Source organism: Cyprinodon variegatus, unplaced genomic scaffold (genome assembly GCF_000732505.1).
Source record: "Cyprinodon variegatus isolate N-32 unplaced genomic scaffold, C_variegatus-1.0 Scaffold34, whole genome shotgun sequence".
NCBI lineage: Eukaryota > Metazoa > Chordata > Actinopteri > Cyprinodontiformes > Cyprinodontidae > Cyprinodon > Cyprinodon variegatus.
In genome coordinates this window covers 904,809-929,238 of record NW_015150487.1, presented here as the reverse complement: position 1 = coordinate 929,238, position 24,430 = coordinate 904,809, and the positions used below count along the sequence as shown (strand labels likewise).

General features: G+C 37.0%; 1 protein-coding gene across 6 annotated transcripts in view; it reads right to left on the bottom strand.

Moving 5' to 3' along the window:
- The window catches only part of arhgap9 (Rho GTPase activating protein 9), a 67,843-nt gene that overhangs the window by 24,107 nt on the left and 19,306 nt on the right, over positions 1 to 24,430 (bottom strand). For 4 of the 6 annotated variants that reach the window (XM_015402330.1, XM_015402302.1, XM_015402315.1 and 1 more), the window contains exons 3-10: positions 24,201 to 24,399; positions 23,727 to 24,124; positions 17,550 to 17,816; positions 15,889 to 15,978; positions 7,796 to 7,861; positions 2,753 to 2,890; positions 2,474 to 2,563; positions 209 to 270 (exon numbers count right to left, since the gene is read on the bottom strand). In XM_015402330.1, coding sequence (XP_015257816.1) covers positions 209 to 270; positions 2,474 to 2,563; positions 2,753 to 2,890; positions 7,796 to 7,861; positions 15,889 to 15,978; positions 17,550 to 17,816; positions 23,727 to 24,124; positions 24,201 to 24,399 — 1,310 coding nt within the window. The remainder of the gene's footprint in view (positions 1 to 208; positions 271 to 2,473; positions 2,564 to 2,752; positions 2,891 to 7,795; positions 7,862 to 15,888; positions 15,979 to 17,549; positions 17,817 to 23,726; positions 24,125 to 24,200; positions 24,400 to 24,430) is intronic. The other 2 variants (XM_015402322.1, XM_015402338.1) reach the window with 2 other exon arrangements.

The following is a 24,430-nucleotide window of genomic DNA, read 5'->3' as shown; positions in this document are numbered from 1 at the left end:
TATGTTCTTGGGTACATGAACAACATAGTATGCTATGGGCTATGCAGTAGCTGTATCTATATTTATTTTATTTGTGTGTGTGTGTGTGTGTGTGTGTGTATAGTTTCAATTTATTAAAACGTGTGGAAATACACAAGAACTTAGCAGAGCTAAAATTAGGAAACATCAATTTGGTTTTAACATAACTGTAAACTTGATGCAGTTTCACCTTAGTTTCCTTCCTCCCTCAGCAATCTTTGTCTTGTTCAAGAGGCCCGCCTTTTCCAGTTCCTAGAAAATGACAAAAGAATAAAAATGATTTTCTGGACAGAGATCTCTGTTTTTCCAGATATGTATTGGGGCCACTGTTCCAGTGTGGGGGTTACTGCCCCGAGTACTCTACCGGGGGGGAACTACCATTGCCTTCCCCTTCCAGGCTCTCTCTAGTTCTTCCCTGAGGCCTCAGTATTTTTCCAATTTCACATGTTCCTTTTTGTATGATAGCTCTGGGCCTCTATTGCTCTGGTGCTCAAGGCCTGTGCTGCCATGATTAGTGCTTCTTAGCTGTTCTGCAGCCCGGCCCTCTCTAGCCATTGGTAGGATTGGTCATATCTGTCAATTCAGCTATCTGTCGATAGCTTGGATGTTTCATCTTCAATGGTAGCTCTGATGCTCACTACGTTTCTGACTCCTTCTGTGCACTTAGTGTATAGTCTGTGGATACCGCATTTGGGGTGGAATCCACCATGCATGGGGAAAAGCTTTTGCGTTTTAACAATTCCCACCTTAGGCCAACTTATTAATGATTACTGGCAAGACATAGCTGTTGATAAATTTGTAGAATTTGGATCGAGACATGATGTCCCTATGATGTGCTCAATCGGATTCAGGTCTGGGAAATGGGTTTTAATGCCTTCATCTTGCAGCACCTGCTGACACAATCCAGCCACATGAGAAATGCCACGCCACACCATTACTGACCCATTACCAAACCTCTCATGTAAAGGATGTTGCAGGCAACAGATAACTCTCCATTGATTTCTCCAAACTCCGTCACATCTTTCAGATTTGCTCAGTGTGAACCTGCTTTCATCTGTGAAGAGCACAGGGCATCAATGCTGAATTTGTCATTTATTGGTGTTCTCTAGCAAATGCCAAGCATTCTTCAAGGTGTTGGCTGAAAGCACAATCCCCATCTGTGGATATCTGGCCCTTATACCATCCTCATGGAGTCTGTTTTTAACCATTTGTGCAGACACATGCACATTTGTGGCCCGCTGGAGTTTATTTTGCAGGGCTCTGGCAGTGCTCATCCTGTTCCTCCTTGCAAAAACGCAAGCCTGCTGCTGGGTTGTTGCCCTCCTATGACCTTCACCACATCTCCTGGTGTACTGGTCTGTCTCCTGGTAGCTCCTCCAACTTCTGGACACTACGTTGACAAACATAACAAACCCTCTTGCCAAATTTCCCATTGATGTGCCATCCTGGATGAACAGCACTACCTGAGCCACTTGTGTGGGTTGTAAAGGAGTGTGAAAACACACCCAAGAAAGCATATGTACTAAGAGATGGTCTGTGGTCCCAACCTGCAGTACCCTTCCTTTATTGAGTGTGTCTTGCTAACTGTCAATCATTTCCACCTGTTCAATCAGTGTTGCTTCCCATTTGGACAGTTTTGACAGAAGTTTGATTCAATTTAAGTTATATTGGGTTGTTTACGTATCCCCTTCATTTATATATTTACATATATAGATATAGATATATCTATATATAGATATATCTATATAATATATATAATATAATCTATATATAATATGTCAATTGAAAGGTGATGAAAACTTGATGAAAGCTATTATCTAATGTAGGCAGAAATAGCTATTATCTAGTTGTGCAGCTATTATCTAATGTAAGCAGAGATATTTGGGATTAAATTAGTCTATAAGGACATATTTAAACGTTATGAGTGAAGTTTCTCAGATGGGTTTTTTTCCCCCTTCTCTTTAATATACTGAATCCTGAGTGAAGCCATTTAACTTGGTTGTTGTATCATCAAGAAAAAAAAAACAAAAAAGAAAAAAAGCACACACAAAATAAAAAAGGGAGCTGCTATGAAATCCCCCACTGCGGCATGGCCCCATTTAGGATGTGAAACAGTAAAGCTATACTGTAAGTGCCTTATAGGAAGACCTGTCAGTGAGAGAAAGTAACTGTAAATAGATATCCCCCCAAAATGATGGAGCTCTTTATAGATCAAAATGTCTGTTGTAGTGTTGGATCTTTTTTAAAAAGACAGAGAAAAGCTGGCAATTTTTTACTCATCACTTTATCCTAATTATTCATTAAATTATTTTTCGGACTAATGAGATTGGTAAAATAATTTGCCACATTTTAATCAAAGGTAATTATAGCAGTTTTGAAATAAACATTTGTAGTTAAAATTGAAAACATTTCCCATGCCTTCATTTCCAAAGTCAACATTTTATTTTTTCCTCACCGGTGAGCATCCTTCACTGTCTGGAGAGCTCTCTGGAGAAGGAGGTTCAACGATGATGTTGGTCACATTGCAGGAAGACTCTCTGCACTGCTGGAGCAGATGTGGAAAAAAGAGAGGCTCATGTGTGCTGTTTACCCGTCAGTGTTTATTCACAGAAAGCACTTTGTTTTTTGAGATAATAGCTTGTTAAATTTCCTCTTTGCTTTGTGTAAACATTGCATAATCCATAGAGCTGATGAGCAAGGAAAGAGGTTTGTGTGTTTGGGTGGAGGGGAATACCTTTTCATTCTCATCCAGGATCATGGACTGAGAGTGGCTGAGCTGCTGCTTGGCATCCTGCTGGGATCCAGATTTATGGCACTGTCCTTCTGCATTGGTGAATGGAGTTGTGCTCAAGGTGTTGGAAGAGATGGCTTGCTGGGTGTTTTTGAGAAATCAAATATTTGTTATCATGTAAAAGAGCAGAATCATAACAGGACAAAAATAAAGGTTTATCAATGCATGTTAAGATAATCCACTACTGGTGCCATGAAGAAGAACTTAATCCCTTCACAGACTTATTCTAACTTTCTTTCACGTTAAAATGTTTTAGCTCATCAAATAAATACTACTATCAGACAAAGATAACCTGGTTGAAAAGGGAAATTAAATATTGTAATTTCATAATTTTAAAGGGGAATACATTTTAATTGTCATCAAGAGTTTGACATAACTTGCACTAAGGCCTTTATGTCACTGTGTAGAAATTCCTTCTCTGGCCTACTCACTGGAGGATTTTCAAACATCAACTGTCATGCTACAGCATCTCAGTAATAATTTTTGCTTAGTCGTTACATAACCTTCTTTAAAAAAGGGCCTGTAGCTCTTGTAGATGTTGTTCTAAATCTTGCTGAGGCTGCCTGGATGAGTCTTCAATGCACGTTTAGAGGGATTTTGGTAGACTGGATACTTTGGGCAATGTTCACCACTGTTACTACATGTTTTCTCCAGTACTTTTTGTACACTGGAGTCCAAAAGTGATTTAATGAACAGTTCCAGACAGACAGAAATCTTTGCATTTGTCCACTTGATGTTTCCTTTATTATTTTATTTAATCTGGGTAGGATAATTAAATTTTTTGTATTTTTTTTAAGTCATGCTGTCATCTTCATAATTTTATATGTGCAGCATTAATTATGCCTCAGGATTTTAAGTAAAACATAAATTAGCTTTTAGGAATGGGCAGTTAGCTTTAAAGGAGCATCTTGCATAAATTGAATCATATGAAAACCGATGTGATTATATACAAATATTTTCTTTTGACAAAAAAGCAAAGAAGCTATCTGTATGGGGAAACATTTTTATCTGTTCCTGTATCATTGATCTTAATAAAAAACTAAACACTTAGTGTTCATGAACCCTGTTAATATGCCAACCAGCATTCCAGTCATTGATCTTTGTCTGAAAAGCAATGTTGTAAGGTAAGTTCCTCACTATTTCAAGCAGGATTTGTAAACACTGTTCAAACAAAAGTTCAAAAATCATGAACACTCCATTGCGATATCTTAGTCTCACCTCTTTTTGTGATACATGATCCCAATCAGTATTTCCTGCTTCTGATCCAGAATTACAAACCCTCCAACAAGTAGAACTTGCACACAGTGTTCTAAGATTTGGTTTTTATGACAATGGCCTAGATGCTGTTTCTAAGAGCAGTGGCAAAAAAAAATCCTACATTTAGGTAAAGTATGGCATCAATTAAAGATATTTCCAAGTATTGGCATACATGATATTGTCAGCCGGTAAAAACAAAACAAGCAGCAAAGATAATAATCCTTTGTCACTATGCAGTTTTTACTGCAGATAAGCAGATTTACATGTGGTGATCGTGACATTGTCGGTCAGCCTTTACCTAAGCTGACAGGTTTTATGGTGCAAGAGAAAAGAGAACTGACAAAGAAAGGGCACCTGTTGAGGACAAAACTGAACCAAAATGAGCACTTTTTATTAAAAAAAAACACAGAAAAACGCATGCAGTGAAAGGTTTTAAACTGTTATTAAAATGTTAAAGGACTATTACTGCTGGGAAATGAAACAGTATACGATACAGTATAAATAAACTACACTTTATCTGTTCAAAGCAGCCTTTTCAGCTAGTTTCAGGAAGCCCTTTCAGTTCTCAAAGTGACAGAGCAGCTCGAAAAACACAATCTTTAAATAATTTCTAGATGGGGAACAACAACAAAGCCAAAAAGCAACATTTTACACACTGAGAGAAACAAAAACCAACACATTCATATTAACTTTACTTCTTAAAATTTGGGAACAGAAATATAAAACACTTTTATCCTAAATACAAACAGCCAATGCTATAGCAACATGCCAGAACATGCAACTGAGTAAGAGGCTTCTATTTTCCTGTGCATCTAAAGCCGTATTAAAGTTCCCAATCTCTGTAACCCAGTTATAACAATCAGCCTAAAGATCCTTACTGATGTTTGCATCTCTTCATACAGGGAGGATTAACTCTCAGAGCCAAATCTGCTGCTTTGCAAAGAGCAGGCTTTTGAAGGGGGTTTTAAAGCTAGGGCACCCACACCCCACTGTGACGCAACCTGTTGCAGTAGGAACTGCTTGGGTAACAGCATTTCTTTTTACACCAAGAGTTGCCGTTTCACCACCTTAATATGCATAAACGCTGATCATTGAGAATCAAATCAGCAGAGCTGGCTTTATTTAAAATGTTCTACAGTAAAGCAGCCAACATAGAGGTTTTGGAATATCTAAAAGACTTCTTTGATCTTCAAGAGAAAATTCAGAGGCCCTTAAAACACTCAACAAAACAACTGGGAATTACCAACAGAGCCAGGTATGCAAACAAAAAACAAAACAATCCCAAGGTTTGTCAGCTAAAGTAATCACTGTATTTACCAGGAGTTTGGCACTGCACCCGTTAACCAGGAGGAGTGCTGTGTATGAAAAAATTAAGGTTTTCATGATTGCCGCCAAACATTTTGGAGAAGTTTGAACTGAAGGTTGCTTGTTGCATGCCTGAGGAACATGCAGAGAATTTGGTTCATCTTGAGGTCATTTATTGGAGCATGCACAGTGCTGTGTATCACCTAGATCAGAGGATGCGGATTAACGGACCACGGCTCGGATCCAGACCCACCTGCTGGCTAATCCGGACCCACCTGATTTAAAACATTTATAAATTACCGCATGTTGTCCAATGACAGTGTCTAATTTCACTTGTGTCGCTTCTGTTTGTATGGTAAAGCCCTCCAGAGCTTCCGGGACCAAGCAACACAAGATACAAATTAGCCAATAAGCTGTGTCGATCAGGGCTGCTGCTGCTGCTAACTACCTTTAGACCAAGCAGGCAAACCTGTGGCATGCCGGGCGATGGGAAAGAAGGATAAGATCATGAGAAAAAGTGAAATAAAGTTTGGACTGTTGGAAGAACTATGGTGAACTGGTGACAGAAAAGTGAAATGGTGTGCTCAAGGTGACCCTGCACATTTTGAGTGTGTTTGGCTAAATCTACTGCTGTGAAGCAGGATTTCCCACCAGGAACATAATCAAAAATAATAATAGAATGGCTTTGTCGCCATTCAAACCCAGGTTTAAAAGCCTTGGAGGGCAGCCTAAAGCCCACTGCTCTCATTAAGCAATAAAAAAGAAAGAAAATTTTTTTCTTCCTTACTTAAAAAAAAACACTTTAGATTTTAAAATATAAAAAAAAATGTCTATTTTTTTTTAATAATTTTTATTATGTTTATGCATCCATTTTATACATGGATGCATAAACACCTCATTTTATTTCAGTGTTAAATTCTATTTAAAGTAACATTATAATTAAAAATGTCTCCGGACCTTTACTGGTTGTTGATTTTCTTTATTCTGACCCCGCTGATTTTTAATTGGTTACCCCTGACCTAGGCCAAACAATGTCATGCAACTTCTACAGTTTCATTATTGTGTGATCTACAAATCAAAGTAAAAAATCTCCTCCCCTGTTGCTACTTTTGTGTTAAAATGTAGTTGTGCACCTGTACCTCTTCATAACTCTACCTAGCCCAAGGAGACCTAATAACCAAAAAATATTACTTTATTTATGTAGCACTTTCAAAACAAAGTGCTGAACAGTTGCTGAAACGATTTCCAATTCGACCTAGTAACCTCCTCTTCTTATTCCTCTCCTATACTGCTCTTAGGTCTTGTCCTGTCTTCTTTCTCTTTTGATACGCTGGGATGAACACACATTCACACAGCTAAAGAAACGCTCCAGGGTTCAGATAAACCGTGCCCAACCGGCAATTGTAACCATGCCAGGGTAAGGTTCCAGGCTCCGTTTAGCTTCTTTGACGTGGACACTGGTGAGCTACGGATTATAATCCTGCAGCATAACAGAAATGCATTTCAGCAGCACCCCGTTTAAAATTCCACCATACTGCCTTCGGCTTTGCTTTATACAGCTATTAACAGTAGACTCTAGCTCCAACCCATATAAAACTTTCAGGCTACACTGAGTGGTTGCATGTGTCTAATTTTTCTTTTCTTTTTCTTTATCGACAGAAATGGAGCAAAGACCTGCAGAGCAGCAGCAGCTTTGAACTCTCTTACAAACCTGCACATAAGTAACTCAAAGTAGAACTGAGGTTTGTACATGATTGAAGAGTTTATAAGCTTAAGTCTTAAAATACAATTCAGATTTTATTAGATAACAACATTGTGTTTGGTCAACTCTCTTATGAACAAATTATATTTAGAAAAGGGAAATTTGTGTTGACTTTATTAGCATAGAATCATTTTTAAAAAGCAAGAATGCGGTATATATAGACAGAGTGTTCGGTCCTGTTGATGAATCTCTTAAAAGGTGTTTATTGAGGGCAGCTATTTGGAGATCCATGTGCTAAATGATACTATGAATTATATACAAACCTTAAACCAATGAGTAATGAATGAATGACGACTGGTTCAAGAGTTGTAAACATATTTAGGTGAAAATATTTAGTTGATGAGCTACGAGCATGAAAGCATTTACTATAACCTGGCTAATTGAGTTCAGAACTGCCCATCCTAAGGCATGAACTTGTACATCACCGTTCAGGAGGCAGGATTTTATCCCATGCAGTGACAAAGTCAAGCTGGGAAACAATGTCACTGAAGTTATTTGATGTCCCACTTTGTTAAGCAAATGCATTCAATTGTTCAGGCTGAATATGTAAAACCAGAACAGGTAGCTTTTGTCTTTGACCTTTTTTAAAAGGTTATAGCCAAGGTGAAATGCTTTAAATGATGTGTGGAGATAAAAGTGGAGCAGGTAGAGAAATATCTAACCTGTTTCATCTGCCAGCTGCTGTCAGTATTCCTTTGGTGGCTGCCGAAGATATAATCAGGCGACAGCTGTAAAGAAAGGATAATCAGAAGGACTAAGACTGAAAATGAAGGTCAACTGCTGCTTTGTTCATTTTACTCCAAACCAATAGTTTCTATTTATTTTCATTAAAACTGGCAGGAAATTTTTTAAAGAAATGCCTTATCTTTAGTTCCTTTTTGTATTTTTTTTTTTTTTTGTGAAAGTCATAGTTGTGAATATTTGCTGAACTCTGACACATTCTTAAATGCATATTTTACACCATTGTGAAAAACAGGAAGTTGAAAAATTTGTTAAGCTCTCATCAGATACAAGGCTAAACTTACACCAGCATAGAAACTACCTCTCTGCCCTGTCACATCCTGCCAGTCATAGGAAACATAACCGACCATAAGAGTTTATAAACCTACACCAACTCGCCCGTACTCATATGGAGTTAATGAGAGTAAATGCTCCATTTCTGACTCACACACGTTGATCTCAAACTTTTCTATTTAGCGCTGCAGAACGGTGTCAGCAACAATGGCTCTGGTCATACAGCCCAGAAATGAGAGAACATATTTCCAATACAGTCAATAAAAGCAGACTGAATCCTGAAAACTACACCTGCAGACAGAACAGGTCTGGAGATCTTCAAGCAAAAACACAGAGAAGGAAACTCACAGTGAAGGTGCCCATTTTGATTGTTCAATAGAGCTCAGGCTAACTCCAGACCCTCGTGGATTGTTATCAGTCGATTTAACCTCTTCGGCGTCCTGTGGTTTCATGTCATGACAGTCCTGTTGTCCGAGTGCTGAATATAAAAAACCTTGCACCTCTCCTCTGCTTACCAACTACTTCCCCATTTGAGAGGGAACCAGCCTTTATCAGCCCACACAGTCAGTCTCGTGTACAGCAGCATATCAGGAAGGTGTGCTTAACTGAATCATGACACCAAGCTAAAGTTGCCACATTAACCACTGTCCAAATATGTCTGTCTACATGAGTTAAAAACAAGTTGGTTGCAATTTAAGATTTAAACTTAGGGCTGAGAGCGAATCTAAAAAAGGTAGCCGTGTGTTGTATTACAAGTTCTTAGGTATTGAAGTATTATATAAAAAAAAAAGATTATTCACATCTAAGGTAGATTTACTCTCTTCAACTTCTTGCTACAGCGTTTGATCAGAAATTGAATTTACAACCAACCCGGTGTTGGATTATTGATTTATTTCACACACAAGCTGTTTTGAAATGTTAAAAGCATTTTATAAATATTTTCAATTAAATATGTTAGATATTAAAGGATAAAAAAAAGTATTTTAGAAACTAATTTAATTGATTAAAGGTTTAAAACAACAAGATCTTAAATAAATTTTATATAGATCTATGTCAACAGATGCTATGCATGTGTTGAACACTTGAATAAAAAAATTTAAAAAAAAGTAATACAAAATGTTGATAATAACAATTATATCAAAGGGAAGAACTTTTAAAAATGAATGGTAGGGTATAATATTATGAAGATCTAGCAAATTTTTTAATTAAAGGAGAAGTTCGGTTTTTTACACTTTAAGCCCATTTTCTGTAGTGTCCAGGATGAAATCGAATGATCGACACCAAAAGTTTGACAATTGCTCCTGTCTCTGCTTTTTGGCTCATTTAGAATCACCCCCTGGCTGCTTTAGAATGGCTTGCATAGAGCATGTCCGATAATGTTCTTAAAACAACCTTAAACGTTCTTTTTTTAAAATATGCTACTCACCGTGTCGTCAGCGCTGTTCAATGACGTTCCAAAAAAAGTTTCGTGAAGAAAAAACGTTCCTGTAGTGTTTTATTTAGCATTTTGTAAATCCCATTGAGTTCTGCAGGAATAGTCAATATTCCCCTGCCACCGGAAACGGAAATGGGGCCTGTTTACACAGTTGTAGTCTTTTCGCTTCACTCTTGTGTACTCCGACGTCGAGAATCAAGAATCCACCTTTCGTATTCCATTTTCAGAGTTTTTTAAAGTGTTTAACAGAGACGTTAGCACCTCGACGTCGGAGTACACAGAGTGAAGCGAAAAGACTACAACTGTGTAAACAGGCCCCATTTCCGTTTCCGGTGGCAGCGGAATATTGACTATTCCTGCAGAACTCAATGGGATTTACAAAATGCTAAATAAAACACTACAGGAACGTTTTTTCTTCACGAAACTTTTTTTGGAACGTCATTGAACAGCGCTGACGACACGGTGAGTAGCATATTTTAAAAAAAGAACGTTTAAGGTTGTTTTAAGGACATTATCGGACATGCTCTATGCAAGCCATTCTAAAGCAGCCAGGGGTTGATTCTAAATGAGCCAAAAAGCAGAGACAGGACCAATTGTCAAACTTTTGGTGTCGATCATTCGATTTCATCCTGGACACTACAGAAAATGGGCTTAAAGTGTAAAAAACCGAACTTCTCCTTTAAGCAACACTAGTAGTAGTATAAACACAAAATATTATACCTTTTTATTATTCTGTTTAGTATTGTACAAAGAAGCACAGATTGGCAGTTGATATTAGCCTGTTAAATAATAAAACATTTTAATAATGTAGCCAACATACAGTCATCTATTAAACATACAGTGCTTGCAATGTGTAGCCAAATTGAGATGTTATTTGATGTTTGCTGTAACAGCAATTCACATTATAGTTTCCATGCCATAGTTGTTTGTGCTTTACAGTTTTGTTGCTGCAGACCAGAACTTTGTAGCAATATGTGGGGGAGGGGCAGTACTATTTTACTCTTTTGCGGAAGAAGCTTATGTTATGCAGCACGTTCTCTGACCCAGACATTAAATCATAGGAAGAATATAATAACTATTACAATTATTTCTAAATCTCTTTTTTAGCCCGATACAAGCATCTGGCCCATGCTAACTCTGAGACATAGGAGGCATAAAAAAAAAAAAAAACTCTTTCCTTTAATCCAAAGACTCCAAAGCTTTTCACACAGCAATCCATTATTTATACACACATTAACACACTGACGATGTAAGTGAACTGGAAACCCGCTGGTTATAGGATGAACTCTAGCTTATTGAGCAACTGTTGCATCTTATCAGATTGTTATCTGGTACTAGACTTAAAATATTTCTTTATTTTATTATTGAGTATGAAGGAATCTAACAGATTTTCAATTAAATCTAGACAAGCAGCTCTGAGCAGTTTCTCTAAGAGACCCACAAAGAGCAGCTGTTTCCATCAGCTCTAGCCTACATGCATGAAACATAACCAACACAGGTGTTCTACCACAAACAAGGGTATGTAGAAAATAGAAAAAAAGCAAGCAGGGCAGTTAAAATAAGTAGCAGGGTGATAGATACTGTAAATTACATTAAAAAAGCAAAGCAAGGTTAGTTTTATGGAACTTTTCAGTAGCAAGGCAATTCAAAGTGCATTAAAATAAAAGTAGGCCAACCCTGCAGTGGCACAGAGGCAAAAAAATAATTAAAGAATAAAAGTAAGTCGTTAAAATAAGATGATTATGTTGAAAGGGAGATAAAATGCTTGATAAAAACTGAAAGGAGCGTTGGAGTGAAAGCTTAACAAATAATGCAGATAGCAGAGTCAAAGGCTGCTCGAAACAAATACATTTATTTTTGGTTAAAAAACAACTTGTGGTTTCACAAATTTTACAGTTTTCTGAGAGTTTGTTCCAGATTAATGGAGCATTAAAAAGTAAACGGTGTTTCATGTTCGGTGCTGGATATGCCGAGTAGATTTGAGCCAGAAGAGGTCTCGGGGGTTGATATACTGATGCTAAGCCCTTCGGTGATTGACAGACAAAATGAAGTATTTTTAAAGTCTATTCCCTGAGAGATGGGGACCCAGTGTAACGATTTTTAGGCAGACCTACTGTGTGAAGACACCATTACAGTAATCAATTCTACTAAAAACAAACACATTAATTAGTTCCTGCTGATATATTAGTCCTTTAATCCTGATCTTCACTAGGTAACAAAAAAAAAGTGTTTTTAAATGAAAGCAACAGGTAAGGCTCCTGTCACACCTTCCTTTATCAAAATAATGCTGCTAAGATCTTAAAATTACTAGAATTTGATCTGCATGCATTTTGTTGTACTTCTTTTATTCGTAGATCATTATTCTACTGGAGACACTAACCTATTTCAATCAATTTTTTTACATGTTCAATGTTTCCCTCTAGAACTCTAAGGTGTATCTTGTAAACCAACTATTTAATTTACTAAAATTATAGATTTTTTCTTCTTTACTAGATGCAACAATAGATCTAAGTACAACTGACCCATCTAAAGAAGTCTCGCTGAAGAGGTTTTCTTCTCATCAACTTCAGCGACCTTTTTCTCAGTTGTTCATTTTCCTCTCACAATGATTCCATAGGTCCTTTTCTAACAAGTATCACCTTTGTCTACAAGATATCAATAGTATTGGTAAACCTTTTCCTACTATCACAGGGGTCATTTGCAGAACATTTTACTATAGAAATCAGCTATGGTATAGAGGTAGCGCTTCTGGTTGTACCATTAACGCTCAGGGTGGAGCTTTATGAAGGGTAGGTATAAAGTACAACATTTGAAAATGTGGCAATACCGTACCTAAATTAAAGAACTATGAAATAACCATTAGTTACAGTTTTATGCTAAATATTTAGTCCTTTAACATAATGAAGAAAACCTAGTTTTTTTCTTCCCGAACTCTAAAAAAGCTGATTCCTATAAAGCAGGTTTGGATAAGGGAACATTTCAACATCAGTAAACATAATGGACATAACCCCAGCAGTGAAAGGACAGATGATAAACAATCCAGTTGAGATTGAGAGTTCAGTGAAGTCAAGTTTCAACAGATAAAACGTTGAAAAATCTAAGATACTTTTTGGGACTGTGTGAAAAAGCCTCTAAACCTCCCTTTATATACTCAATAAAACAGACCTCACTCAGAAAGAACCTGGGAAAGATTTAAACCTACAAGCCGCTACCAATAAGTTTACATTTTGAGTTAGCAACTAAGTTTCCCTAAGACCTTGAAGGATGATTTATAGAAAATGTATAATTTCAAAAATCTAATAACCTTTAATTGATGCCAGTATGCAACCCAAACCCCTAACATGGGAGTTGATTTTCTAAAACATATTTAAAAGCTATAAATCATTTTTATTATCTAAACTTTTTTGTTTGCACCGTTGCATTGATTGTACAAATCAACCAATCAAGCAGGTCTTTACTGCGGTTGTCAGTGCAGTTTTATGCTCGTTGAAGATCAATTAATCTCCTCCTCAGTTCAGCCCAACATCATCTATAAGTGGAGCCGTAAGCCGTCAAAGATGAGCTGATTTGGAAGTTAAAATGATAAAGATTACAAAGTTATTTTCAAAGATAAAAATCTAGACCAGAGTAAACTCCATGTCGACATGCTATATGGGCCACTCTGGTTTAAACACCTGGTTGAAAAACCCATGAGGTGTGCAGAATGTAATACATATCATGTTGCTTTGAATGATTGGCGACACATATAGGTCAGCAGAACAGCAGACTTCATAGGGGGTGGGGACCACTACTTTGATCATGTGTGCACTTTTCTTGATGAACAACATTAAATTTGAAATACTGATGCAATGGTGAGGCAAGGCAACGCTCAGACACAAAATTCTTATCTCTAATCTGCATAACACAGCTTGTGTTGATTTATTTGGAGACGTCATCTCTGATTTGATGAATGGATCAATTTCAGACACACGCTCCTTTCTTTAAACATCTGAGACAACAGATTTATCAGTTCAAAAGCTCAGACTGACTGCAAGATAAAACTCATTGTTATAAAGGAGTCTGGTTTTACTGTAAACACTGGGAATCTTGGGGTAAATAGTTTAAATTTATTGGCAGGATTAACATCCTGTCTTCTTGTTTCTGGCTTCAACAGCTTTGGTTAACTCACATCAGTTCAGATCACATTAGGTTGTTTTATGCATGCTGACGCCTCACAAAAAACATAATTAAACTGGAGAACTATATCAGATGGCAGTAAACAACAGGCATCTTCAGTAGTTGATTTTTTTAAACTGGTAAAACTATCTGCCTTAGAGTAGGTGTGACAACACACACACCAAGATTCAAATGAGAGAGGTGGGCCGGGTTAACATGTCTGTGGTCCGTCTCTGTTTCCACATTTCAGAGCACAGCTGTTTGCACTTTAAACCATTATGCAATACTATTATTACCACTTATAATGTTCACTCTAAAGGAAGATAAAATACAATGACAAAAGTCTCTACCAAAGACGGTTAATTGTCCTCAGATATTGAATTTAAATACCACACTGCTAACTTTTAACAATCAAATAAAAAAAAAAATTTTGAGTGCAAAAATCCATAGGATGACAAGCATTGCTTTAATAAATTAAAAAGCATTTTGAGGGGTTATAATAAACTAGATAGCTGGTGAGAAATGGAAGAGAACAGAAATAGTTACACATTCTTATAAAACTTAAACCTTTCTCTTATTAATAAAAATAATAAAAAGTAAACTGAGCAAATTACTGATGCTGAATTTAATGCAGTGGTTAATCATTTTTCAGTCTCACTCCCCCTACAGGAACTTTTAAATATAGCGTTGCTGTAAACACTGACTGCCCCATGCAAGCTGTTACTCTCTAAGCAGCTGGAAGATGCATATGATGACCAAACACCTGAAGAAGTGCGTATTATTGTACTTTATCACTTGATAATTATCATAGTGTACAGCAGCCATTTTGCTGCAAATTGTTACTTGTGTTCAAGTCAGTTAAGTTTAAATCAGATGCTCTAGAAAACCATTTTTTGTTATCTATAAGGACCACAGCTCGGATTGGAAGCCGGGTCGCTCGCGTCGAGGACCAGGGCCTCCGTACATGGGTCATGCCTGCTAGCAACTGCGCGACCTGCACGCCCCTATTAATCATTTGCTTGCCCAAAGTCCACTGTTACAGGACTTCTTTTCTTCTCATACACTTCGTAGACAGCTTTCCCCCTACGACCCTCTGCCATTTTCAAAGAACCGCGGTGAGAAAGGTGATCTTCAATGACTGTCTAAAACCATAGCTCACCACAGATATACGCCTGAAAGTGCGCATGCACAGAAAAGGATAACGGGGCGAGCACGTAGGACGGCCTTACGTAAACATATCACCAGAATGATTGACAATTAGGAGGACCACTTATTTAGATGATCCACCCGGAAATAAAAGATCATCCTCCATACCTTTAAAGATCCAAGGGGTTGTAGATAATTTGGTGGGCAGTCTAACCAGATATTTGGCTCTTTTAATTTCAAATTTTTATAAATTATCACAGCTGTTAACCACTCTGGAGTTCCTATTAGCCGAATATTACCAGCGCAAATCCCACAACAGGTGTGAAAAATAACAATCAAACTCTCCACCTGAAGAAACTTTTAGGAATAAAATATTTCTGTGTATTTATCCATGAAGCTGGAATATTATGGCCAGTGCAAAGTGCAGTACTGCCTGCAAGTTTGGATGTGCTTGTTAATAGATTATGTTTCCAACAATCCTCCTTTTATTCTTTCACCCCTCTCTGATTACCAAACATATCTGATTCTTCACTTCAGTCACCAACACACATACATATTTCAGTCTCGGCTAAACTGTGTCTGTCTCTTATTTTCACCCATCTGGTTGCTATGGCAACCACGAAATAACATTGCTCATCTGGCTCATTTAAATACACATTGACATTCATGTGGTTCTTCGCAGTAACCATTTATGGTTGATTGCGTGTGTGAGGTGGAGTCCTGTGTGCATAGGTTTATATATCAATAAAACTTGGTTTGTATGGTGCCTGAGCACAGTTTGATAAACTTGAAAAATCCTTTAAGTACACCATTTTCAGCTTTTGGGCATACCTACACTTTTAATAGACATCACAGGCAAAATAGATAAAAAAGACAAGAAAGTGCTGGGATGAGTACAGATGCATATAAGTAAAGTGCATTATTATTTCCACTTAAACTACACATCCCTTCTTGATTTTTACCACCACAGCTGCTCTATAGCCCATAAGGGGCTAAAATATTCACCTTGTGCACAGTTCCATTGCCATTCTTAGAGAGTGGCAGCGACAGATGGCTGGTGTCCCGGGGTAACGTCTGAGCCTGTACTGGATTGCCCTGCATGAGACAAATACAAACCAGTTTTAAAACAAGAATTACCATCTATTATCATAAATAAGGAAAGTACCTTTTCAGTTTTTATTTATATGTATTTGTATTTTTTATGCACATAGTCCTGCAGTATTTCCTAAATAATTCTAATTTTCTCTAAATAATGGTGGAACGTAACGTATTTATGACATAAAACAAATTTTAAAAATGCATATGTGTCGCTAGGAGAACTGTTGCTGAATAGATTTTATTCCTTCTGGTCAGTGACCTGGAAAAAATGTTAAAAGCTTAAAAGAAGAAAAAAAAAGGACAGATCCTACGCTTACATCACAAGTTAAATTTATTGTTAACAGTAAAGAAGGAAGTAGCTGTCAAAAAAGGATCCAAGTTTTTCACAGAAACAAAGAGCAACACAATGGCCATAGAAATATTCAGAGGATTTTTATTTTCACTGTATGACCAAGACCATGAATATGAAAGAAATGTAGCTTATACTGTATATTACTGTCAGCCATCTTGCAAAACATTTTCCTTTTTATGTTTAGTCTGTTGGAACCATAAACCTCAATACATTTTATTAGAATTGTTGTGTTGATTAAAACCAGGTGCAAAACTGTGATTGGGAAGGTAATAAAACATAATCTTTACATTTTCCCTCAAACCCTTGCTTAATAGAATCTAGTGAAACCTGCTCCCTTTCAAAGGTAAAAAAATTAATAAACACATATTAGTAAGTTCAGCTCATCAGCTCATTCATTAAATCTCAGTTAAGCTGTTCTGTGAAGGCCTCAGAGGTCTGTTAGAAAACATCAGGGGGACTAAAGAACAAACCAGACAGATCAGGGATGAAGTTGCATAGAAGTTAAAAGGGGTGTCCAGTTATAAAACAAAAATATTCACAGCTTTGAATATTGAATCTCAAAAGGTTCAATTCATCATCTAAAAACAGAAAGAGCACAAACGTACCCAGACTTGTTCATTCACCTAAGCTGAAAGCCACGGCAAGGAGAGGATTAACTCTAATTAAAGTGCAGAGATCTGCAAGTTAGATGAGAGAACCTGATGTCTGGAAAGCCATCTGCTCTGGACTCAACAAATATTGCATTTGGAAATAAAACGGATGAGAAAAAGAAGATGTTAAGACCAGACGATAACTGCAAAATGCAATAGGAGGTAGACATTTTACACCAAAACACACATGCCCAAAATGAACTGATATTTAAAGAAATGACCTTATGCAGCTATCTACAGCCTGCTCCACATCATCTGGGAAATGTCCTTCCAGAACTGGGCTGTTGTATTAAAATTAACTGGATGTTTAAATCCTATGCCCTAGTAAAGTGAGAAAATATAATCCAGGCCTTCATGTCCAGACTATCCTCCATTTGCATTTATAGGCAAACCATAGAAACCAGGAAATGAGCCTAGCCTTTTATTCCAAACCCTTACCTAGTCTACATTCTCCTTTGAGAGAAAGCCCTTTCATCTGGTTCAGGACCTGTCCCCTTTTCACACTTTAAGGCCAAATCCAGCAGCATGAGAAAAGCAAAGGGTGCAGAGGGAGCAGAAAATATTACCTGCTGTGTTAGACTCTTATTGGTGCACTGAGAGCGAGCCCGTCGAGGGGGTTTCCATGACCTCTCCTTGGTAATTCTATTGACATAATAATATCTCCCTGTGGCTGAATCAGAATACTGTTCCCATAGGTCCATGATTTGAAGAGGCTGCTGGCCCAGAGCTGGGACGGGTGGCTCCTGCTGTGACAGACGCTTCTCCTGCTGCATTTCAGCATAAATGGGGGAGTCCTGCCAGGATAGCTGGGACATATAGGCCTCAGTAGGGACCTTGGATGCAAAATAAAAGATATATCAATTTGGTCAGTTGTTTTGCAACATGTATATTTAAAAAGTACAATATTTCCAATGGATTATTTCCTGCTACAGACACATGAGTAACGCTGGGCTGGTTTTCCCGAATGACTGATAAAGCATTTTTTAAAATGATTAATCTTGAAAGCAAAATGGAATTTACTGCCCAATTCTAATGCTTACATTGTTTGTTGTCTATATCAGGTACCGAAACTGATTAAGCCATTCAGGAAGAAAGAAGAAAGTAGCAGCGGCTGAATACAGGAAGCCAAACCAGTATGTAAAACATAAGCAAACAGCCAAGAGAAACCAGAAATAGTACTGAAGAGGTCCTAAACTCACTTATTCGATATAAAGAATTTTTGGTTTAACACAGAGCTCACATATAAATCTATAAACCTACGGAGTAACTTGCTTATTGATCCCTGTTATGTAACTCAATCTATAGGTTTTAAATTGTCCATCTGTTGTATAGAAAGTATTTATGATTTTAAAGGACTTTGGAATAGCATTCATTCCTCTTTAGCCTTTTTACATTTTGTATTTTAATGGCAAACCCAAACCAGAACATAAGTATACAATTAAAAGAAAATATTCTTCCTTATGTCTTTTTTTCTTAAAATGATGAACTAAAAAAGTGGAAATATAGCTGTATAGCTTTTAACCCCTGTGTCAATTCTTAATTGAAGCAACTTTTAGTAGAATAACACAAATCAAAGTCTTTTAGGCCCTTCTGTGTTGCATATCTTTTTTGGTATCCTTTTTACAAATTGTGTCAAACTGAGTTAGACTTAATTGTTAAGTTTCTGTGAGGATTCATTATCAGCACTAACTCTACATTGATTAATGGGAATAGATGTCCCAGAGTTAGCTGATAGCCCAGCAGATTTGCTTAAACAAGCAGACCATCATGACGGTTCCGCTTGATACTTGTATATGAAACATCTGTGAAAATTATTTAGGGAGTAAAATCAAATACAACGAATGTGGAGACGGAAAGGGAGGTGAGAAAGAGGGGATAAGGACTAAGGGGAGAGAGGTAGAGGCAGGAAAGAGTGCATGAAAGGAGAGAAAATAAAACAAAACAGCAAAAATAGACAACACAGAAGATATTCAGTAACTCCTTAAAATCTTCTATTCTTAATATTCAACTGTTAGCGATTTTTTTTCCCCCCATAGCCACTCTTTGCATTTGGGATTTTCTCTATCTAAAACATGACGAATTGAGATACCTACTTTCTGTAAACTGAGAATACCTGAAACCAAAGTCAAATTCCTTGGGATATAAAGCTGATTCTGAATTTGAGGGTAATTTAGGCATCAGCCAAGTGCTCCTTTGACATGGAGAGCAGAGCTTAAGGGTCAAATCTTCTAGTGAGAAAGCCCCACTGATACACACAGGGATTGCTGGAGTGTGTGTGTGTGTATGTGTGTGTGTACCTGTCTAGCGATCAGAGTGAGGACCATTTTTCAAATTTTCCATTAAAACTGAGGACCAGTTGTTGCAAAGTGAGGACATTTTGCAACAACATTTTTACTAATTGTTAGGTGTAGTGCTAAGTGTCAATTGGTTAGGGTTAGGGTGAGGTATGCACTGGTAATGGTTTGGTTTAGGGTTTGTTTTAGGGTTAATGCATAGAAAAGGATGAAAATAACTGAAAATCAATGGAAGTCAATGGGAATCAACACATGGTCCTAACTACGATAGCAGAACAAGTATGTGTGTGTGGTGCTCATGTATAAAAAGGAATATGACTTTAGTTGACTCCAGATGGCAGCACTGCCTCCTTCAGCAACCTGGTGTGGGTCTAGACTCTAGAGTCTAGAGTCTAGACCCACACCATTCTTCTGTTTACCTCAACATTAAAACTAACTCACGATCAAAAGGGCTTGGTCTGGTTAGAATAAAGAACTGAGAAGAATTTAAACCCTTATTTGATATTTTGGGCAAACAAAATGTTTTCTGTAACGATATCTAACAAACTTAAAGTGGTTTCATCAGAATTGTTATCCACAGATAGTGTTTCTGAAATTAGTAGTTTTCAGCCATATCAAAATTCTCAGTAAACCATTGAATCAGCTGCTATTGGGTAATTTATTTCATTTTTCAGAAAAAAAAAAATTAATAAATAAAAATAGTAGCAAAAAAAGGTAAAAGGTTTTTGAGTTTTGGCAACTCCAAAATAGCATTTTTCAAGGTTTTCACCAAACAGTATTTATAATTTGAATGGAAAGTTGCCAAACAACGTGACTAGCATGTGCTTTGGATACAAGTCAAATTCCAGAAGCTAAGACACAGAGAAAACATCCAAACTTTATTTGATATTCTTTCAAATTCAACAAATAATCTCACATTAATGAGCAAAATTAAATCTGACTTAAAATTACTGATCCGGGGCAGCATTTAGGGAAATGTCTGAGGTTACAACATGGAGTTATAATCCTGCTTACTGGTATTAAGGACTCAAATAAAGAGGGCTCTCAGAGAGGTACATACAACTAAAAGGGACAGGAAGGACACAAAGTGCAAGATCAACAAAAGAGCATGGCCGGATCTGTCTCACTAGGATCACATATATCCAAAATCAGAGGTCAGAAGTGATTCATCTCTACAGTTTAGGAGATTCAGCAGTAGGAGTTTCCCTTTACTGACAGAAGAATAACCTTAGATTTCTCTCACAAGCACGGTCCATGTGTAATCCTCTCTGATGTAATGTAGGGGAAGCTCTGGCGTCACTGCAATACTAGCTTGATTGCTTCTTCAAGAGGATTATTAAGAACGACCCCAAATATAAATCAATTTTAGTCCCTGGGGCCAGTTTTTGAGCCCAAGCATGGTGCAGAATTCAACCACGACAAATTCATTTTAATTTCTTCTTGCTATTAATTTCTGTTTTTTGTTGCTTCCTTTAAAATATAATAAACAAGTTACATAAGAAAATTACACAAAAGGCTTTGGTGGTCCACATGACTGATAGCTGTAAAAAGAATCATGTTGTGTTTTCTTTTTTTTTTTGTATGATTTCAGACTATCCTGAGAAGTTGTAAAATTTGTAAAAATTCTGTGTTTAAAAATAGTTTAAGCTATAGGTTGTTAATCCAAGAGATTACAGACCGCCAGTGAGAGGACGTCAAAACGAATATAATCCCACACTTTCTGCTGTAACAGCAGCATGTGATGGATTTGTTTGAGCCGTTTTCTATAATCTGACATCACTGGGGAATTGTGAAAAAGGGGAACTTTGGAAGGCAAGAAATATCATGAATTTTAAGAGACAAGAGGTACCTTAGACTATAGCACTAAAAAGTATTGTTAATTTAGAAAAATATTATATGTTAAAAGATATTTCTTGTAGAAAAAAGAGAGAAATTATGTTAGAATTGAAAGTACCAGAAATCTACTGCTTCATGTTCAAATAATGTCAGTCTAGAAATTGATTTTATCTTTATTTATTTTATTTCATTTTTAGGCATGACAAGCTAAAAATTATATCAAAACAAAAATGTTTGAAATGTTCCCTTTGTTGTTGTTGTTTTTTTTTTTTCTGTCATGGGTTTTTGTAAGTTAAATTGAAAAAGAACCATTAAAAACCTCTGAAAAATTGAAAACATTGAATTGACATCACTGGTGAAGACAGGAAAAACCGTAAAGTAAAAAAACAATAAAAGTTATATAAGTGAAAACTTAGAAAGAACTTAGGTTTGTACTTTCATTTGGACAGCTGGATGTTCTTCTTTTGCATTTCTTTTTTTTGACCACATAAATGGTAAATAAATCCTGCATTTAATGAACATCTGCAGAAATATTGTACTTTTCTTAAATTCTTCAGATATTAAGATCTTCTTATAAAACTGCAATTTATAATTTTTACAGAATTAGTTTTCCTTTAGTCTCTTTTTACCCCAAAACATGCTGTTTTTAATGTCAGAAATGTTGATATATTTTTAACTCAAATAACTTGAACCTTAGTTTTTAATATCCTTTTTATTCTGTTAGTTTGCAGTGAAGCTGTACCTGTTTAATCGGTGTCATGATTGTATAGTGATGTTATGATAATGTCATGTTTAATGTTAGCAAAGTTTTCCTGAATTGTCTAAAAAAATGGACTCTTAAGAAACAAATAAAAACTGCCTGGATTAAAATGAAATGAATAATAGTTTGTGTCGTTGGTATTGCCCCATTTTGCAATTGTTGGTGATGCAATGAAGACTCTGGTCAAATAATATTACTTCTGCATTTTCTCTCAGTCACAGAAGAAGCATATTCACCTTGCATATGATTATTGCTCCACCTGGTGTTTCACAAGGTATTAACTGACAATTGAAAATGAGGAAAGTTATGCCTAATGAAGGCTTGTAAAATGAAACCACAAAATATTTCCCCAAAATGGATCGAAAGGACAGTATCCACTTTCAGAATATCAATTTTAACTCCTTCATTTTTGCTTTGCAATGAAAGCATCCAGAGTACCTTTAAGGTGATAGTTTCTCATTTCACAAGATAATTTTCAGTTTCTATTGTAAATATAAAAAATACACCCACCCCCATAAGAAGCCACAGTTCTGTGACACTTAGAGCAATATAGGATGATCTTCAAACCATTTTATGCCTTTAATGTAAGAAATAACTTTTATTAATTAACAAAACATGTAAGCAGAGTGCAACAAACTTGTAGGATATGTTTGCACAAACCTAAACCTTATATAAAAAAAATATATACAATAGATACACACCTACTACAGTATAAGGCGTTTGATGAACCAAAAGTCAAGAGTCCTGCAAGTACCATTGTTTTCACAGAAGGAACAAAGGAATCATAGCCTCTCACCGAGCGAGGGTGTCAGACAAGAGTGGGGAGAGTGGGGCACAAAATACAATCACAGCATTATGCTGTGTGTAGCCCCGGTGAAGGCAGAGGTCAATATAAATTGAAAAATAAAGAAAAGTGAGCCTGCAACAAGGCTGATAAAAAAGACAAGACAGAATGTGTTCAGGGAAGAAACCAAGAGCCTGACAGTAACACTGAAAGAGCAGCAGGAATTTCAGGTTAGTAGTTTTGCTCTACATGCGAGGTGGATAAGATCATGAATAATTCTGAATATCAGTCAGTTTGGTTTGCTAGAGAGCTGAAGAGGGATTGTACATTTTAGGAGCACTATGAATACTAGAGGAAACTTAGAGCTATGGCCAAAGTGCAGATCTAAGTTTGACATAAATACATGGATTCACCATTAAAGTGATGTAGAGAACTTATTTTTTTTAACGAGCTGGTCTTTTTAGAGAATTTTGCAGGGGGGTGTAGACCAACATTGCAAAGTCATAATATTACATGCTGATAGACTCCTACTGAAGACTGAAGCCTGAAGTTAAATTTGAAAGTACTCCAGCAAAGTCTAAATGCTGGGAAGTGTTTGCACTTTTTGAATCAGGATGTTAAACTCCAACAACAGCTTTATGTTTATTGTATTTAAAATATGCTGGAGATATGTCTCTTTAAAAATTTCGATTTTTTTTTTCATCTCAAAATAACCTGGAATATTCAATGTGTGTACAAATAAATTAAATATAATTCATTCACAACCACATTTTTTGTCAGCTTAATCATTGATAAAGAAAAATGAAATATGAAGACTACAAGAAATGAAAGGTTTTAGACAGATCTGACCTATTCTTGGTTCAGTTAGAACAAAGCAACACGAGATCCAATCCACCAACTTCAAGTTCTAACATTGCTGCTCCTTAAAAATGGGTTACAGCTAAATTCTAAGGGAACAAGGGTCATTGGCTTGATTTAGCAAATGTAAAACTACCTGTTCTGTTCATTAAATCGTCCAAATGTTTGTATTGCCAGCATTAAGGGTGAACTCTGTCTTTGATATCCTTACCTGCAGACGATTTTTTCTGCCTGAAGTTCCCACCATGTCCCACTGGCTAGAGGACTTCTTAGGAAGCCTGTAGCTGATGCGACTGCCAAGGCCTCCCCCCACCTCATCATACGGGTTCTCGTTCAGATTTTCAGGCAAGTTGCTAGAGCTCTGGCTCCTGGTGATGGTAGGGACCACCCTGTAATTGGACAAGCTTGTTTGTGTTGTGGAAGCAGCAGGGGACCCCGGCACCATGAGGTGACGTGATTGGGAGGTTGAAGAATTGGACGTAAAGGTGGATCCAGAGGCAGGCAGGGTAGGGAAGTGGTTTCCCCCCATCCTGGTGTTTGTACCAGACCTCTGGAAGGCACTGCTGTAAGAGTTAAGGTTTTCCATGGACCGATACATTGGTTTGTTGACTGCAGAGGGAAAAAAACAGTAAATCCAAATTTTAACATTTTATTTTCTTGATTAAACTTTTTTATTCAATTTTACCTTGACTCTGTTCATTGCAGCCGGTTCCTGTGAAGCTGGGAGAGAGTGAAACACGAGGTAGCATCCTCATGTTGGAGTGCAGTGACACAGATGTGACGAGGCGTTGAGGCGAGGGCATCGGCGTGATCGGTACCTCAGTCACATACGTAGCAGGGACATACAAAGGCTTTGTTTTACTGGCTGCACCAATCCTCCGCACCTGTCCAAGAACAACGGCAAGCTTTCAACAT